Source organism: Nasonia vitripennis, chromosome 3 (genome assembly GCF_009193385.2).
Source record: "Nasonia vitripennis strain AsymCx chromosome 3, Nvit_psr_1.1, whole genome shotgun sequence".
In the NCBI taxonomy this organism is placed as follows: domain Eukaryota; kingdom Metazoa; phylum Arthropoda; class Insecta; order Hymenoptera; family Pteromalidae; genus Nasonia; species Nasonia vitripennis.
This window is the reverse complement of record NC_045759.1, coordinates 23,472,044-23,491,256: the sequence shown is the minus strand read 5'-3', so window position 1 is coordinate 23,491,256 and position 19,213 is coordinate 23,472,044. Positions and strand designations below refer to the sequence as shown.

The 19,213-nt window shown below is 43.4% G+C and overlaps 3 protein-coding genes across 3 annotated transcripts in view; all 3 read right to left on the bottom strand.

The window, feature by feature from the left end:
* Positions 1-19,213, bottom strand: part of LOC100120507 — a 67,940-nt gene that overhangs the window by 11,342 nt on the left and 37,385 nt on the right. Inside the window, exons 5-6 of the mRNA XM_031927608.2 lie at positions 3,277-5,252; positions 181-1,870 (exon numbers count right to left, since the gene is read on the bottom strand). Of these exons, the coding sequence (XP_031783468.1) occupies positions 181-1,870; positions 3,277-5,252 (3,666 nt within the window). The remainder of the gene's footprint in view (positions 1-180; positions 1,871-3,276; positions 5,253-19,213) is intronic.
* On the bottom strand, positions 5,532-7,988 carry LOC103316120 (zinc finger protein 436). Its single transcript, XM_008208036.4, has 2 exons — positions 7,203-7,988; positions 5,532-7,134 (listed from the first exon to the last, which is right to left on the bottom strand). Exons 1-2 carry the CDS (start codon positions 7,328-7,330, stop codon positions 6,000-6,002), a joined length of 1,263 nt encoding a protein of 420 aa, XP_008206258.1. The 5' UTR covers positions 7,331-7,988; the 3' UTR covers positions 5,532-5,999.
* On the bottom strand, positions 13,676-16,295 carry LOC116738545 (zinc finger protein 26-like). Its single transcript, XM_032598275.1, has 2 exons — positions 15,898-16,295; positions 13,676-15,538 (listed from the first exon to the last, which is right to left on the bottom strand). Exon 2 carries the CDS (start codon positions 15,397-15,399, stop codon positions 14,188-14,190), a length of 1,212 nt encoding a protein of 403 aa, XP_032454166.1. The 5' UTR covers positions 15,400-15,538; positions 15,898-16,295; the 3' UTR covers positions 13,676-14,187.

Here is a 19,213-nt window from a genome sequence, read left to right as displayed (position 1 = left end):
ATCAAAAATCTTACAAAACGTAGTATCGGAATTTACAAACCCAGCAAGGACAGTGTCCTGCGCGGTCATGTCTAATTACACTATACATATCATTCCATGTCCACTTTAACGACGACATCGCCTAGTATCTCCTCTTCGATGATCTCCGTCTCCAAACCCTCTTCGCACTCTTCCTCGTACTCTTCTTCTTCCTCCTCCTCCTCTTCCTCCTCTTCTTCGGGTTCGTCCACCAGGGATTCTAGCATTTCCCTCTCCCCGCTGTTCCCAGCTTGATGACTCGCCAGGTATCCCTCTGTGAACTCTTTGACGATGTCGCCGATCGGCATGACCGGTAAAGGCGGGTGCGTGCCTGGATGTGTCTTCCTGTGGCTGATCAGCCCGGGTTTCTGCGTGAATGCTTTCCCGCAAATGTCGCAGACGAAAGGCCTCTTACCGGTGTGGATGAGCAGGTGCTGCCTCAGCTGGGACCTCCTGGCGAAGGGCTTGTTGCAGATGACGCAGCAGTAGGGCTTGTTGCCAGTGTGAACAGACATGTGTCTCTTGAACGAGTCCTTCTTGGTGAAGGTCTTGCCACACTCGGCGCAAACGATCTTCTCGCGCTTCTCGTGCTGCATGACCATGTGCTGGTCGAGGTTCTGCTGCGTGACCATGCGGCGCTTGCAGATCGTGCACTCGTACTTGGGCTTGTAATGCGCCCACTTCTGGTGCACGTAGAGCGATCCGCTGTTGAGACAGAGCTTGCCACAGACGTCGCAGCTGACGGGCTTCTCTTTATGATGGAAACGTACGTGGTTGGTCAGGTCTCCCTTGACCTTGAACTTTTTGGGGCAGAACTTACACTGGTGCTCGTAGCGGTCCGTGTGCTTTCGAATGAAGTGCGACTGAAGCGAGTGCTTGGATCGACAGACGAAGCCACAGGCAGCACAGGGAAAAACTGCTGCCTGGTTCTGGCGTTTGCGCGTCCAGGTCTCGTGCTTGCGCTGCAGGTGGGTAGCGAACAGAGCCTTCTTTTGGGTACAGAAGTCGCAGACAGAGCAGATGAACATGCCGTCCTCCTGGATGCAGACCTTCTTCTTGTGCGTCCAGGCGACGTGTTTGCGAAACGCCAGGGTAGTCTCGAAAGTTTCCGAGCAGGCTTTACATTTCAGATTGTGCTGGCCGGTGCCAGAAGAAAACCTCGTCGTCACCTCCATGCCATCATCTTCGATTTCCTCGTGATCGGATTGTATTGGAGGAGGTTCTTCGGCCTCGTCCTCGGGCATGGAAACTGCGAAGCCTTCGAAGTCCTGAGACTCGTCCTCGAACACTTGCTCTTGGACATCTGGCGACGACGGAGCGACCTGGATCATCTCTTGCTGATCGCTGGTGTCCATGGGTTCAACGTTGAGCTTTTCGAGAGTAACGACACCTGCTTCAACTTTCACCTGGTACAGGTCGCCGTAGGAACAAGCCTCCATAGGTTCGATCAAACTTTTGGTCAGGATTGGTTTGACAGCTGTTGACTCGGCAGATTTACTCTTCATCACCTTGCCGTTGATGATAACAGGCTTGACGTCTTGCGGGGGCTCTGGTGTGTCCTCGGCGAAGTCATCATGTTCGCCAGCGGATACGGTGTCGTGCTTGTCCTCTTCTTGACTCTGCTGCGGCTCTTCCTTCTCGACAAATTCGTCATCATCATCCTCCGTTATCTGCTCGTCCGCAGCGAAGGAGATGTCGTCGTGGAGCTCGGGAATGGACTCCTCCTTGATGGGAACTTCGTCTTCGGGGACAAAAGCATAGTAAGGTTTGCCGTCGAACTCCAAGATCTGCCATTTGCGCATCACCAGTGACTCGCGCTCGAAGATGAAGATGCCTCGACCGGTGGAGGAAGACTTTGGTTTAGTGCTGCTACTGGTGGACCTGAAACATCAGCGGCACAGTGGCGTTACATCGAGGTATCGTGAATGGGGGTTTGTTGATGGGTGAGTGGGTGGTGGTGTTTTTTTTTGTCTCGCTTTGGTCGACGATTATTCGCTTTTTTTTATTGAGGTATATTGTGAATGACGCAGTGAAGTTCGCTTTGCAGTCGCTTACACGTAGCTTAAAGTTTGCAGAATAGTACTTAAGAGCCTTATATCTGTATATGTTATCGCTGTTTGGCATTTAAATCTTATAAATAATTATTATAAATAGAGTATGATTAAAATAAGACAAATAGAAATTTGCATAAGCTTTTATAAAATTTATAACTACAATTTCACCGTATTTGTTTAACGTTCCCGTGTCCTGTAGCTTTTTCTGAAATAAAAAAAATGTCATTTACTTTGGCATAATGAATTTTAATACTTACGCGCATACGTTCCCTTTAAAAGTAACTTTTGCACTTCATCACAGTGCGTAGTTTTATTTTTAACTTACCTTAAATGAAAAGATCTAAAAATATGCAATAAGAATTCATGGAGATTTAGTTATTATGAATGAATAAATGAGCTTTTTTCTGTATCAAATATTTATTCTTCGATCGAATTTGAAAATGCTATATTAAATTTTTTCTTCGTATAAATTTCGCCCATATAACAAAATTCAGCTCAATTATTTACATCGTTTTATTTCTCCTTACATCTCGAGCAGGTACGTACATCAAGTTCAAAACAGCTCTTGATAATAATTAAATACTTCTAACCAGAGTCAGACTTTGATACAAACACTTGTAAAAATAACGCTCTTATACAATGTACATACCTAACTTACATTCAGTCTACAGTAATGAAGATTTTTCGAAGTATGCTCATATTGCAATTTTGGGTAAATAAGTTTAAAATGATTAATTCAGTTGTTATGAAAATAAAAGATCGAAGTAAATAATTTTCAAACTGGAGGTAAAAAAATTTGTACCTAACTTATATTCCGTTATTTTTGTTTACAAAAAAATAATAATAATAATAAAGTAATGTTAAATAAAAAAAAACTCCAAATTATGTAAGATACTTTTGAAATTAAAAAAATTACTTAGCAAAATTATTTGATTGAATAACAGTCAAACATCAAATCATACCAATCGTGTAGTACCGACATCATTCTTCATCACAACTTTAATCGAATCAAACAATTAACTATTCACTCATTCGCTTATGATTAGAAAATTTATTCCTAAACCTGTAATAACCAAACTTTAGAAGAAAATAATATATTCAATAATAGGCATCAATTTAACTATCCCAATTTAGTCCCCAATTTTCTTCTCAATTTTCTTAAGTATATGGTCGATATAGACGACGGGTAAAGGTGGCTTCTCTCCTGGATGCATCTTCCTATGGCAAATCAGTCCCGGTTTTTGCGTGAAACTCTTTCCGCATATATCGCACACATATGGCTTCTCCCCGGTATGAATGAGCAAATGCTGCCTAAACACAGCTCTTCTGGCAAAGGCCTTACCACAGAGGTGGCAGGTGTGCGGTCTCTCCCCGGTGTGCGTCATCGTGTGCTGCTTCAATTTGCTCGCCTGGTCGAAGACCTTGCCGCACTGCTCGCACATGTAGGTGGTCCTCTGCTCGTGCTGCCTGAGGATGTGCTCGTCCAGATTCTCCTGGGTGACCATTCTTCTATGGCATATCTGACACTCGAATTCGGGCTTGTAGTGCTCGCGCTTTTGATGCACGTGCAGGGAGTTACTGTTGCTGCAGACCTTACCGCAGACGTCGCATACCAGCGGTTTCTTGAAATGCTGGAAACGTATGTGAGAGGAGAGGTCGCACTTGACCTTGAATTTCTTGCCGCAGTATTCGCAGGTGAATCGGTACTCGGTCGTGTGTTTGCGCTCGATGTGCATCATCATCTTGCGCCGTTCCGTCGTTATGAAGTCGCACCGGTCGCACTTGAGCTCGTCGGGTGGCTGCTTCCTTAACTTGGCGGGTTGAATGTTGCCTGGGTGCTTCCCGCGGGTGTGTTCGTAAAGTATCGTACGGGTGCGCCCGACGAAGTCGCAGTACATGCACTTGTAACCCGGGCGCTTTCGCTTCTTATCCTGCTTCTCCTTGCTCTTCTGGATGCTCTCGATTGTACAGCGAATTTTCTTGGTCAAAACGTCGTTGTGCTCGGTGGTGATGTGTTGGTGAATGGCAGCTTTATTGGTGGTAGCATAGTCGCAGTACGGACAAGTATAGGTCACCAACTGCACTTTCTTGGCTTGCTGGTCCAAGTGCTGCTCTTCAGCGCCCTCGGCGGATTCGGCTTCTACCTGTGCATCGATATCACCTGTGTTCTCGTGCTCCGCGTCGTAATCTTCGACGTATTCATCTTGACCTTCATAATTCGCCGAGTCCTCGATGTCATCTATATACTCTTCCGTTTGGTCGACCTCTACCTCGCACTCTTCTACTAGCTCCTCGTAGTCTACCTGATCGCCATGATTTTCCGTTTCTTCGGAATAAACTCCGTAATCTTCCGCGTCGTCGGCGTGTTGTCCATAATCTTCCGTGTTGTAAGGATGAACTCCATAGCCAACTGCTTCGTTCTCTTCCTCCACCGAGTAGTCGTCATCGTGAGCCAACAATTGGTTAGCTTCTTGCACCATCTCAGCATCTCCTTCGACAAGATCATCGGTAGCGACATCGATCTCACTGAGCATAGGTACTTCCTCTTCGACCACGACCTGCTCTTCGTTATCAGTTATCAAGACCTCTTCGTTCGGCTTGCCATCCAACTCATCCTTGACTATTGGCTCTATAGCCAAAGTTATGGAAGATGTTCGCACGGCGATACTCTGCTCGTGGTTCTTGTGCGACCTGCTTATGTGTGCAGACACGCAGGCCGTTAATACCGATTTGTAGTCGCAATAGTTGCACGCGAACTTTCCATCTTTGGTTTGGCTATATCCCTTAGCGCGTTCCTGCAGTTTTTCTATTATGCTTTTGGTTCGTTTTTGCTCAACTTCCGGTTTTTTCGCCTTGTTTTGGTGAACTAATTTGAAGTGTCTCGCCAGCGAGTGGTGGTCCGAGTAGCTGACGTCACAGGGCTTACATACGTAAACCGCAGGCTTTCTCGAGGAGACGCTCTTTTTATCGTGAGTTTTAGGGACCTTTGGATTATCTTTGCTGTCTACGACAGTTTGAAAGCTGCTGCTACTACCGTCTATCGTCACCTCTTCAAAATCTAAGTCGCTCGACGCGTGGTCGTAGCTTTCCACCGGCTCTTCCTTCGTTTCTTCTTTCGGCTCGAGCTCGATCAGATTACCCTCCACGTTTATTATCCGTCGCTTCGTACGCCTGGAGAGCCTGAAAATAAAAAAAGCAAAGGTTAGTTTGGTGAAACGAAAACGATGTGACCATATTTGGCACTTGCGTGGACGCTGAAAGTTTAGTTAGATTGTGAGGTGAAGATTGTGGCTTGATCGTGTCCTGAAACTCGACAGTAAATGTGAGTATTGGAGAATTATTTCTTTTTGAAATCAGCACTTTGCAATTTCACGACGACGTTGGAAACTGTCTGTGAATTTGTGTATGGATCCTTAAAGTTAACAGTATCAAAATAGTTCGTTTAAATGGCCATCGAAATTTGGTTAAAAAAATTAGACACGTTTTATTTTTATAATTTTTGCTATAATGCAGAAACATAACGAAAACGTTTACTCCTGAACAGTCGATAATGTTTATAAAACATAAAATTACTTATATTTCATCATACACTTTTTTTTAATCATAAATCTTATAAAACGCCGACTCCCTGCCGAGCCTCACATAATTTTGGTCTATGCCGAGGTATCAGAATTTACAAACTAGTCTCTCTCTCTCTCTCTCTCTCTCTCTCTCTCTCTCTCTCTCTCTCTCTCTCTCTCTCTCTCTCTCTCCCGCATAGTTTTAATTAATTACACGGTACATATTATTACACGATACTTTTTTCAACGACGTCATCGTTAACTAACTCTCTTCTTGCTCCTATTCATCGGGTTCGTGCACTAGCGATCCTAGCATTCGTCTGTCCCGTTGTTTCCAGCCTGATTATTTTCCAAGAAGCTTTCATGCTTATCCAGATGGGTTTTTCGGTGATTTTTCACTGTGCTTAACGATCAGGTGCTGCCTCAGCTGAATTCTCGTACCGAAGGTCTTGTTACAAACGACACAGAAGTATGGTTTCTCCCTCGCGGAGGTCCATGGGTGTTTAGCCATGTGTGCTTTAAACCTGCATTTAGGTATGGATTGTCCACATTTCTGGCAAACAATCCGTTCCTTGGCGTACTTGGGTTTGTTGTGCAACTTTTTAAGGTGCAAGTATAGCCATTTACCGTTAGCAAAGGGCTTGCCACAGAGGTTGCAGTTGACGGGCGTGTGCGTGTGCTTGAATCGCACGTGTCTGGTTAAGTCCTCTTTGATACTGAACTTCTGTGGGCAAAACTTGCATTGGTGCTCGAAACAGTTGGTGTGATCGCGAATTAAGTGCATTCTAAACGCCTGCTTGTTTGGACAGACGGAGTCACAATAAGAGCAGGGAAATTCCACCTGGCTCTGGCTGTCGTATTGTAGGCGAGCTTCATTGTCTTCCTCTACCAGGTAGTCGTCGTCATCTTCCTCGATTAAGTCACTATCAAAGTCATCGTCAACCAACAGTCTGTCGGCTTCTTGCACCATTTCAGCATCTCCCTCGACAAGGTTCTCTGAAACGTTATCGACTACGCTGCCAATTGGTACTTCTTCTTCAGCTACAACTTGCTCTTCATCATCAGAAATTATGAGCTCTTCATCTGGCTTGATAGATAAATCTTCCTCGATTATTGATTCCGTAGCCAACGTTCGCCAACGCGCCACAATACTCTCTCCAGGGGCTCTGTGCAACTTGGTTACGTGCGCAGTTTTGCAGTCCGTTAGCACTGATTCTGGTTTCTTCACCTTTTTCAGATGAAACAAGCCGAAGTGTCTCTCCAACGAATCGAAATCCGACAAGATTAAGTTGCATGACTTGCACATGTAGACTAATGACTTTCTCGAGGAGACGATTTTTTTATCACGACTTTTGGAGGCCTTTAACTTATTTTTTCTGTCCGTGGGGGTCGAAAAGCTGCTACCATCTATCGCTACCTCTTCAAACTCGATGTCGCTTGATGAATAGTCGTAGTTATGTACCGGCTCTTCCGTCGACTCGATTTTAATCCTCTTCGGGAGCCTGAAAATAAAAAGTGTAATGGTTAGTATGATGAAGTAAGGACAAATTTCACCATAGTCGACACTTACGCAGACGCTGAAAGTTTAGCTAGATTGAACTTGATTGAAACTTGACAGCGAGAATCAGTACGTTTATTGAGAAAAACTTCGAAGATGATTTTCATTTTCAAAGACTTTATTTCAATTTTTTGGTACATTTTTTTTTATGCTTTTGATACTGGTTTACGAAGTTCTACGTATCTTAGATCTTCCATTCTTTAAGATAATTTTTCTTTACAAAATATTCAGACCTAGACAAGAAATGTTGAATGACTTCCCTTTTTCTGTGAACGAGAAAATGTTACAAATTTTCGAGTACAGATCTTCGTAATAACTAAAACAATTGATTTTATTTTTAATTTTTTTAACCAAATGCACTAACAATTTGACAAGCTTAAAAAAAAACTGTATATTCAAATGTATTTTGTGCGTTATAAATTCATCTTTGTTGAAATCCTTGAGCAAACCAAGAAACCCTGAAACTTGAATGAATATGAACACAGGTGCATTGAACTTTGGATAATTTACAAGAAGTTGTCACCAGTTAGGCAACAATGACTATTGTACAAGTTGCGTATAAGTTCTTACCCTGTACATAAAGCAAGTTAAACGCCCACGTTCTGACATATTTTTAGCAAATTGATTGAAGTTAGAAGAACTATTCTCTTTTGGCGATATCAAATTAGTATTATGTATTATTTACATTCACGATAGTGTATTCACTTGGTCAAGCTACCGTTAAAATTCAACCTCATTTATTTTATAAAACTCTGCTATGTACAGATTTTATATGAACTAGAGATAGATACCAATCAAAATTACTACTAGAAATACAGTAGACGTTAAAAAAATCTCTTTGTAACGATTTGGTAAAATTTCAAAAAGTCCACATCCGCTTGGCAAGTAAAAACAAAAATATAGGTCAACTTTTGTATACTAGTATATAAATTCCTAGAATAACCGCAAACAAAGTCTACTCTAAATAAACTCTAATTCAGAAACAAAAATGCACACCGCGAGCGAAATATGAATGCATAACACATAAATCTATATAATCCCAGTTCGTGATTCTCGGCTACGTGTCTTTACAACAGATCCGTAAGAACGTGTTCAATGGTGACTCTCGGCAGTGGCGGTTTATCTCCCGGATGCATCTTCCTGTGACAGATGAGTCCAGTTTTTTGCGTGAAGCTCTTTCCACAGATATCACAAATATACGGCCGCTTGCCAGTGTGTATCAGCAGGTGCTGTCTCAAGCCGTTTCTCCTGGCGAACGACTTCGTGCAGATCTTGCAGGTGTACGGCTTCACTCCGGTGTGCACTCGCATGTGGATCTTCAATCGAGCTGCTTTCCTGAAAGTCTTGCCGCACTCCTCGCACACCGACTCCTCGACTTGCTCGTGCTGCTTTAATATGTGGTCATCGAGATTCGCTTGGCTGACCATTCGACGATGGCAGATGTGGCACTCGAAATCCGGCTTGTAGTGGGCGAACTTCTGGTGCAAATAGAGCAGGTTGCTGTTCCGGCAGGTTTTGCCGCAGACGTCGCAGATTATCGGCTGCTCTCTGTGCTGGAATCTGATGTGATTGGTGAGGTCAGCCTTGACCTTGTATTTCTTCTCGCAGAGATTACACTCGTGCGGATAGTCGTCGGTGTGTTTTCTGAGCACATGAGTCTTCATAGCGTGCTTGTTTTTGGAGACGTACTCGCACTGTCCACAGGTGAAGACCTGCTCGAACTCAGGTTCTGGCTCCTTCTCGTTGCCATCGCCATCCTTGTGCTTCCTTCTGATGTGTTGGTACAGCTGGCTCTTTGTCCACGTGGAGAAGTCGCACTCGTTGCACTCGTAATTGTTGCCATCGTTCTCGCCGTCGTTCCCCTCGCTGTGCTGTCGTTTGTGCCAGTCCATGAGCTTGAAGTTGAGTGTCTTGTAGTCGCACTGTTCGCACTTGAAGTACGCGCTGTCCGCAATGTCCTTACTTGCGAGCACGCTGTGCTTGATCGACACGTGCCTCTGCAGACCCATCCGCGACTGCGTCTCGTAGGAGCAGGCGTGACACTGGAACAAGCCCTCCGTATTGGCCAGCATCGTGTGGCAGTCTTTCAGATGATGCTGCATGTGTCGCCGGCTCTTGGTCTTGTAGTCGCACTGGTCGCAGTCGAATTCCTCAACTGGCACCTGCTGAAGCGGTTGCTTCCTGCCGGTGTGCTCCCTCGCGGTATGCGAGCGGATGCTCATGACCGTGGCTGCTGCGAAGCTGCAGTAGTGGCAGGCGTATCCGGTGAACAGCTGCACGTTGTAGCGCGGCTTGCTCTTGGAGAAAAGCGGGTGAGGCTGGTCACCGTGGTTCCGCGTAATGTGCGAGTTCATCGTCGAGTAGACCCAAGACTCGAACGAGCAGTAGGGACACTTGCGCGCCTTCTTGCCCTCGGTCTGCGCCTGCATATCCGCGAGATCGGGGTCGTCTTTCAAGGGGTCTGTCATCTCGTGCTTGCGTACGACATGCGAGCGCATCGTCGAGCGCTTGAAGCTCTTGAAGGGGCAGAACGCGCAGGTAAGCTGACTGCCGGCGGTGTTCATCACGGAGGATGCCGTGGTTCTGAGGGCGGCGACTCTATTCGCAACGGACTTGAGCCACTGCTCGCGATGCTTGCGCTTAACGTGCGAGTGGTAGGTCGAGCCAATGCTCGAGACGAAGGGACAGAATGGGCAGGAGCGACCTGGATTTTCGGCCAGAGGATCCGTTATGTCAGGCTCGACTTCTATCTCCTCCTCGACTACCTCTACCGGCCAGCTGCCCTCGTCGTCCTCTTCTGGCTTAATATTCGATTCTTCTTCAGTGGAAGCTTTTAAAGGCGCGGATTTTTTCTTGCTTTCAAAGCCGAGCAAGTTGTGCTTGCGCGCGGCATGGGAGGCGACGGTTGTGCGGATGTTCGAGCTGAAGTTGCAGCTGTTGCAGACGTAATCGCCGTTGTTGCGTTTGTAGTAGCCCGTGAAATAGATTCTGTCCTCGCCACTCGCAGGAGGTTCTTTAGGTTTCAAAAGTATCGACTGCATGCGCTTTTGTCTTTTTTTCGGAGGACTCGCAATTGTCTTGGTCTGCTGTATCACCTTATTCGCCACTCTGCTAATCACTGCGACAGGAGACTTCTGGGATGCATGGACCTTGGCGTTGTGATCCACGAGCATTTGCCGCACAGGGAAATACATTTTGCAGCTTTTGCACATGTACACTATGAAATCGTGTTTCCTTTTCGGAGCGACAGTGTCGTATGAAATGGTGCCGTCGATGGTGACCTCTTCAAAGTCTCCGGGATTCGGAATCTCAGGCGGCTCGATCTTCACCTGAACCTTTGGAGTGGCGACGGACAAGAGCTTGCTCATCAAGGGTGTACTGATCTTGACGAGTTTCTTTTGGAAGACCAGATGCTTGCCACCACCAATGGGTCTAATGACCGGCAGTCGAAATTTTCTGAAAATAAAAGAAAAAGTCTGTGGTTAGTGGTGAACTTTACGTGAGGATTGGACCTTGCGGCGCTCTGCTGGCAAGTTATAATTTTGAAGGAAAAAAGTTCGCTTGCGCGCACCGAAAAACTTTGCTGTCTTTCTGATCGAGGATGTGAAGGTGAAAGAACAAAAAGCTTTTTGGCGACACATATAAAGGAAGTACACCGCTTGCCATTTTAACAGAAATGGTTTACAGGATCGATTAAAAATTGCGTACACAAAGCCTGATGTGGTGATCGAATGAGAAGAAGGTATAGTGCAGTAAAACTAGCTATAAACTTAACGTACGGATCGAGTACTTTGAACTGTATTTATTCAAAATCAAACGCGCTTCATTACATCGCATTTGATAATCCACAAGACGTTAAGATCTCTGTTTTTCTTTTCACTTATAAGTTACAGCAAGTATCATACAATGCGCTCTTATCTTAATAATAACTTTGTACACTAAAATTGCTTGGTGGAACTCATATCAAAATTATAACATTTTCATATAATTAATCAATATTATAATATAACCAGTGTAAGCAGGTGCTTTAAAAATAAAAATAAAATTACTCAGACCGTGCATGAATTGCGGACAAAAGCCTTCCGACATAGTTCTGATAATCGATAATCGTCAGAAATGCTTAAAAATTAAAAAGCGAATACAAAATATAACGTTATTGAAAACACAGTTCAGGCTACTAAAGAAAAATAAATGACAATTTCTTCTTCAGCAGACTTCGTCTCCTTTGGTGAGCAAATCCGATAGCACGTGATCTATAGTGACCCTGGGCAAGGGCGGATGCGATCCAGGATGGCTCTTTCTGTGACTGATCAATCCCGGCTTCTGCGTGAAGGTCTTGCCACAAATATCGCAGAGGTACGGCCGCTGCCCGGTGTGAATGAGCAAATGTTGCCTCAACGCGGTTTTTCTGCTGAAAGCTTTTCCGCAGATCTTGCAAGCGTGAGGTTTTAAACCAGTGTGAATTCTCATGTGAATTTTCAATCTACTCTGCCTCGTGAAAGTCTTGCCACATTCCTCGCACACGGCGTCCTCCCTCTGTTCGTGCTGCTTGAGAACGTGCTCGTCCAGGTTCGCTTGACTCACCATCCTCCTGTGACAGATCGGACACTCAAACTCGGCCTTGTAGTGGGCGAACTTCTGATGCACGTAGAGCGAGTTACTGTTGCCACAGGTCTTACCGCAGACATCACAGATTATCGGCTGCTCTCTGTGCTGGAATCTGATGTGGTTGGTCAGATCTCCCTTAATCTTATACTTCTTTCCGCAGTCCTTGCACTCATGTGGGTACTCGTTCGTGTGCTTTCTGATTACGTGTACCTTCATCTCGTACTTATTCTTGTTGGTGTAGTCACAGTGCTCGCAGCTGTAAAACTCAGGCCTCTCGGGTTTCGAGTCCGTCAGCTTGTGCCTCCTCTGGATGTGCAAGTGCAGCGCGTTTTTGGTCTTGGAGGCGAAGTCGCACTCGTTACAGAAGAATTTGTTCTCGCTGCGCTTGACGCTGACGTTGAGCTTACCGCTGCGGTGCCGACGTTTGTGCGAGTACAGCGAGCTCTTGTTTTCGGTGCGGAATTCACATTCGTCGCACTCGTACTCGTTGCTGACACCCTTCTCGGGCTTCGGCCTATGTTTGCGAGTAATGTGGCTCTGCAGACCCATGCGAGTGAGGCACTCGTAGGTACAGAGGTGACAGCTAAAGGAAGTACAATCTTCCGGGGGCTCGCACGTGTGGAAGTCAAGGTCGTCCTGGGTGTTGCAGGTAAGGCCGCACTGAGCGCAGTTCAGCTGATCTAGGTGCTCCTCTTTCATGACTTCTTCCATGACCTCCTCATTGTTTTCGACGTGGACCTCATCAACGTAAGTTTGCTGCTCGTCGGACTCGTACTTGTTTTCCAGAGGCTTCATGCAGTGCATAATGGAAAGGTGATTAAGCATGATGTTCCTTTTGTTGGTGCTGAACTCGCAGGAAGGACAGATAAAAGTTAAATCCTTCTTGCCAGCTTCCTTCGGTTTGAGCGCTATCTCCGAATCTTCCGTTTCCTCGTACGACTTGAGAGACTGTTTCCTGTGCGACGTGGGTGCCACGGCCATTTCCTCGTTACATCTTATCCTCGACACCTTGGACAGCTTGTTCAACGGTTTGTGAGTCGACTTGTGCGCCTTGAGCCGGATCACCGATGTGAATTGCAAATCACACTCGTCACAGGTGAATTTCTGGTCAGTTTGCCGATTGGTATTCTTCGACGAAGCTTTCTTCGCCTCGACTTCCTTCATGGGCAATAACGAATACGAAGCTTTGCCGTTGACAAAGGACACTTGGTAAAGCGTCATGGAGGACTCCCGCTCAGGACTGCTCTTCCTCTTGGTGGTGTTCTTTCGAATGAAAACGGTTTTCTTGGTCGGAGAGGCGATGACGATGTTCTCTGCTTCGGCGCTGTCGAACCTTCAACAAAAGAAAGAAAATAGATTAGTAAGAGAGTGGAGGGTCGACGCTTGGTCACCAGGCGAACGCTACTTACTCTGGATTTTTATTATTATTATTTAAGGGAGGTTTTTGTGAGATATTAGGTTTAATGATACGCAGTGTTTGTGTACATTTTCAGAATGTCCATAAAATGAACGAAATCGTGACAGTTTGAAAGTTTATTGTGAACCTTTAAGTTTATTAAGTATCAATTATGGGTGATTGGTAAACGATAAAAAAATTTCGATGATACTTTTATTCACAAGTTATTCGACGAACTCAAAATGTACAGTATACGCTTAAATTTGTAAGTACATTATAAAAGTACTACGAATCACATGTAATTAGTGCACAAGAGTGTACAAAGAATCGTATGATTCGCCATAAAGTAGACTGGGTGACCTGAAATAATAATGCAGTTTGTATTAGTTTTAATTAGCTTATGAAATATGCTTGAAATGAGTTTCTTACTGTTTTTGCTGAAAAGAATGTCATACAAATTTTTCAAATGAAACTCGACATGTAGAAAATGTTTGCTTTTTTATTAAAACTTTTTACATATCAAAGATCGGAGTTTAAGAATATAATCTTCAAATTTAACATATTTCATTAAATTTCTAGAAAAAAAGTAAAACAATTTGGATTTTTAATTTCATTAAAATCAGCCGAAGTTCATCTATAATGAACATCTATCGATATGAAAATTATATCATATAAAAGGAAGTACAAAAAAAGCCTTTTTAAAGTATCTATTTACTTTCATATCATATGTAAGTAAGTTTCAGAAAACCTTTTCAAGAATTAGCATTACTTCAAAAGTATGTTGTTTGATAAAATTTGCACAAACTCAATGATGCTTATGAGACCAATTATTAACAAAAATAGAATCATTCAAATTTTCAAAAATCATAATTTATATCAAAATCAACAACCAAGCTTCTTGATATAAATGAGTACGAGATTCACTTTTACAAGTTTAAGAATCTTTTAATATCACAAGCATGAAGAAGTGCTGCAGAGTATATACGAAGAAAACTAAACGGACGAGTCAGCATTGCCAGCACTGTTGGAACTGACAACTTCCGCCGTTTGGCGAGGCTCAGGTGATGCAGGTTCGATGGTAGGCTTGACGAGTTTTTGCACTTCGCAGTTTATGGAATCGAAGAAGTTGGTGAGTATTACTGGCGGTGGTGGTGATTCGGCGTCCGGGTGTTTTCTCTTCCAGTGAAGCATCATCGACGAGCGCTGGGTGAAACTAAAACCGCAGACGTTACACAAGTACGGCTTAACTTTGGCATGCGTCAAGTAGTGAACCCTCAGTGTCGCCATGCAAACAAAACGTTTTTCGCAGACTGGGCAGAGCTTATTCTTTTCCACCATATGAACGCGTCTTTTGTGCCTGGTGACGTAGTACTTCTTGGTGAACTTGAGGTCGCACTGATCGCAACTGTGCAGCACTTTGTGTGATTCGAGATGTTGGTCTAAGCTTTCTTGACTGAGCAGCTTCTGCCAGCACTTTGGACACTTAAACTTGTACTCGTTAAGGTGCATGACGCGCCTGTGCTTGTACAGAGATTCTGGACTGGTATACATTTTACCGCAAACGTCGCACATATGCTGGGAATCGCTGTGTGTTCCGAGATGAAACTTTAGATCCATCTTGATTTTGAATCGTTTTTTGCAGTGGTCACATTCGAACGGGTACTCAGTCGAGTGTTTTCTGATCTCGTGGTTCTTGAGATAGTGCTTAGTCAGTGCGCGATACTCACACTTGTCGCAGAAGAACATGTAGTCGCTTTTGTTTTCACGGTGGATGTTCATATGCGTTTTAAGCTGGTACTTAGACTTGTAACTCTGCGGGCACTCGGAACAAGAGAAAACCTCGCGCGGTTGATGCTTCGCTCGAATGTGAGAGCAAACCTTAAACCGATGAGTAAACTTCTCGTTGCAGACTTTGCAGCCGAAGCCACCATTTTTTAATTTACGATAGAGGTTTTTGAGATCATGCTTTTCCTGTTTGATTTTCTTGGGTTTCTCGAGAGAAACTTCCGATTTGGGCAGAACTTCCTTTTTTGGAGCCTTGTCAGCCGGTGTAGCTTTTAGATCCGAATCCTCAGTCTTTGTCGAATCAGATTTTTGAGTGCTTACTTCGCCATCAAAATCAGAGTCAGAATCTTCTTGCTTAGAGATCTTTGACGGCACTGCACGTTTTCTCTTAGAGGTCGGCTTTATCGAGCGCTTAGACATCGCCTGGATTGATGTTTTGTACAGAGAGTCCTCTTTCGCTGGTATCGGTAGAGGACTAAAGTCTTTAAGCTCCAAAGCCGTTCGCACGCGTATTCGGGAGATGATGCTCTGTTTGCGGGTCCAGTGAGAATGGCCTCTCCTAAAACACAAAGTAAAATAGTTAGATGAATGTGTTGTTGCAGTCCTTCATCTTATTTTCGGTTAATGACTGTAGACAAGAGGATTGTAACTATTGGAGGATTAAAATTATTAGTATTAGAGAACATTTAAATTATTTATTGAGCAAGTCACAGAAGTTGCTTTAGATCTGCAAAGGTAATATAATAATAGATTATTTTTGACGGGTTGATTGTGCAAAACAAAATTTTAGCTTATAGAGAGGATAGAGGACCAATGCTGTTGACAATCACCTGAAACAAAAAAAATATCTTATGAGTAAAACCATTCAAAGAGTCAAGTCCCATAGGACCAAGTGATAAATAATAATATGAGAATCACCTGAATTCTTTTCTGATGATTTGGAACACCACCTCTAAAGAGACTCTTCACCTCGACTGGATACTGTAGACGTCGGCGTTCGAGCTTTGGCGATTCTGCCGCAGAGCCGTCTCTTGGGTTTGCATACCTCCTCTAATTTAATTACCCGCAGTTATAATGCGAATAAGACTAATAATTGTTACGCAACGAAAAAATAAGAAACGGCAGAGCTGTGAATAAAGAAAGTGCTGCTGGAAAAAGTCGAGATATTTAGAGCCTTTTGATGAAATTAAAGCATTAAGAAAAGACCAGTTCGACGTAATTACATTTATTACGTTTTATGTAAATTGTTAACAAACTTTTGATGAACATGAGTATTATTTTTTGTAGTTTCGAATCTTGATTATACTTGTATTAAACTTAATAAGTACTTAACATTGACTTTTATTCGAAGAAAGTGCTAGTTAAGATGTTCTGCAAACATTTTACAAAACATTTCTTCGTTTTTATTGAAGCAAAATACTTTACGGCATATTTTTCTTAGTTCTCCCAAAGTGACAAAAGTTAATAAAAAGCAGGTTCATATTATTATTGCTAACGATGAAATATTTAACCAAATTTAAGTACTAATTTACTCAATAGTCAATTCGCCTTAATTATTACTTTATATATTCTAATTTTAAAAAGCACTCATTCCCACACCTTATCAAAATTAAACTCCTTGACTCTTGGAATACTATATTGGAAAGTCGTTTTCTTCTACAACCACAACACGTAAAAAACTATTTACAGTTCAACTTCACAAATGAATTATATACCTTTATAAATTTAAATAACAAAATAAAGGTCACTTTAATCACTGTTTTTCAATAATAAAGTCTGTTAGTATCACAAGAACTACAACCTTCACTACTTGCTCTACTGCTTTAAAGACCCGCGGTGTTTCTAGTGACATCCTACGCGCAAATTTGAATTCGCACGCGCTGAACAAAACGTGATAAAACTTAACCGCCAATCGAAGATCCAATTACGGGCTCGACAAGCCTCTGTACCTCGTTGTTCATTGCTTCGAAGAAGTTGGTAAGCGGAACTGGCGGTGGTGGCGCCTCAGCATCCGGGTGTTTTTTCTTCCAATGTAACATCATCGAGGAACGCTGAGTAAAACTACAGCCACAGACGTTGCACAAGTACGGTCTGACTTTGGAGTGCGTCAAGTAGTGAACTCTCAGAGACGCGTTGCAAGCAAAACGCTTACCGCAGACTGGACAGAGTATGTTCTTCTCCACCAAATGGACTCGCTTTTTATGCCTGGTGACGTAGTGTTTCTTAGTGAATTGAACATTACAAACGTCGCAACTGTACATTACATCATGTGATTTAAGATGATGGTCCAAACTTTCCTGGGTCTGTAACTTCACCCAGCATTTGGGACACTTGAAATTTCGCTGGATGATATGGATCATGTACCTATGCTTCTTCAGCGATTCTTCACTGGTATACATTTTGCCGCAAATATCACACATGTTCTGGGCATCGTTGTGCGTTCCAAGATGGAATTTGAGATCCATCTTTACCTTGAATCGCTTCTTACAGTGGTCGCATTCAAATTGATAATCGTTGCTGTGTTTTCTGATCTCATGGGTAGTAAGAGAATGCTTGGACATGGCACGAAAATCGCACTTGGAGCAGAGATACACGTATTTACTGTCCGTTTCCTGATGCTTGTTCATGTGCGTTCTCAGCGGGTACTTTGACATGTACGTCTGCGGGCAGTAGGGGCATTTGAAGACCTCACGTGGTTGATGCTTATTTCGAATATGTATCCTTATCTTGTAACGATGTACGAACTTCTCGTTGCATACCTTACAAATGAAGTCGTCGCTTGCGGATTTGAAATAGAGTTTTTCAATACCCGTATTCTCCGACTCCGTTTCATCGTCCTTTTTATCAAGAGTTCCTTTTTTTAATTTTTTGGGCTTGGGCTCCTTAGGAATAGCTTCTTCTTTCGATTTTTTAGACTTCGCCACAATCTTCTTTTTCGTGGTTTTATCGGATGGCTTAGTTTTTGGAAGAGCTTCTTTGGTCTTCAGTTTGGAGGCCTTTTTTGCACAAATCCTTTCGTATTCAGAATCAGAATCGGAATCAGAAATTTTCTTCTTCTTAGTGATCTTTAACGGCACCGAATTTTTTCTTTTGGATTTTTGCTTGTCTGGGAGCTTAGACGTAGTTTTGTATGGCTGTTTTTTAGAAATCTGATTTTTCGCCGGCGTCGATGAACAGCTTGATTTATCAAGTTTGGTTGTTGATTGCTCGCGTACCCTGGAGATGATGCTCTGTTTGCGGCTCCAGCGAGAATGTCCTTTCCTAAAATATAAAGCGAACAAGTTAGATAAGTGAATAGCAGGTCTTCATAATGTTATTTGTTATTGACTTTAGAAAAGAGGATCTTAACTATTGGGAGTTCGAAATTACTAGTATTGGAAAACGTTTAAATGATTTATTGAGTAAGTCAAGCAAGTTTTGTTAGTTGTTCGCGTAAGTTACAATGGACCATTTTTTACCGAGATAATTCATAAGTTAATTCACTTGATCTGTACACACCATGATCGTCGCGATGAGAATTAGCCATTAAACGATGACTGAAGGGTAGGCTCGACTAGCCTCTGGAGTTCCATGTTCATTGTTTCGAAGAAGTTGGTAAGTGGGACTGGCGGTGGTGGCGCTTCAGCGTCCGGGTGCTTTTTCCTCCAGTGTAACATCATCGAAGATCGCTGAGTGAAACTGCAGCCACAGACGTTGCACAAGTACGGTCTGACCTTGGAGTGCGTCAAGTAGTGAACTCTCAGAGACGCGTTGCAAACAAAACGCTTACCACAGACTGGACAGAGTATGTTCTTCTCCACCAAATGGACTCGCTTTTTGTGCCTGGTGACGTAGAGTTTCTTAGAGAATTGTTGGTTACAGACGTCGCAACTGTACATAACATCATGTGATTTAAGATGATGGTCCAAACTCTCCTGAGTCTGTAGCTTCATCCAACATTTGGGGCACTTGAAGTTTCGCTCGATAATGTGGAGCATCCGCCTATGCTTGCGTAGCGACTCCTCACTCGAGTACATCTTTCCACAAATGTCGCACAGGTGATCGCATGTACTGTGCGTTCCGATATGAAACCTCAGTTGTGCCTTACCTTTGAATCGCTTTTTGCAGTAATCGCATTCAAATGGACTAAGATCGGAATGTTTTACTTTTGAGTGTTCCTTTAGATAGTACTTATGCACTGTGCTATAATTGCACTGATCACAGTAATACATATAGTCATTTTTGTCTTCACGGT

What these genes read in the sequence shown, in the direction of transcription:
- LOC103316120 (XM_008208036.4), bottom strand. Translation starts at nt 7,330, where the DNA reads ATGTACCAAAAAATTGAAATAAAGTCTTTGAAAATGAAAATCATCTTC. An exon ending in GCTAAACTTTCAGCGTCTGC is followed by an intron (nt 7,135 to 7,202) that starts GTAAGTGTCGAC and finishes TTTTATTTTCAG; the next exon opens with GCTCCCGAAGAGGATTAAAA.
- LOC116738545 (XM_032598275.1), bottom strand. Translation starts at nt 15,399, where the DNA reads ATGTCTAAGCGCTCGATAAAGCCGACCTCTAAGAGAAAACGTGCAGTG.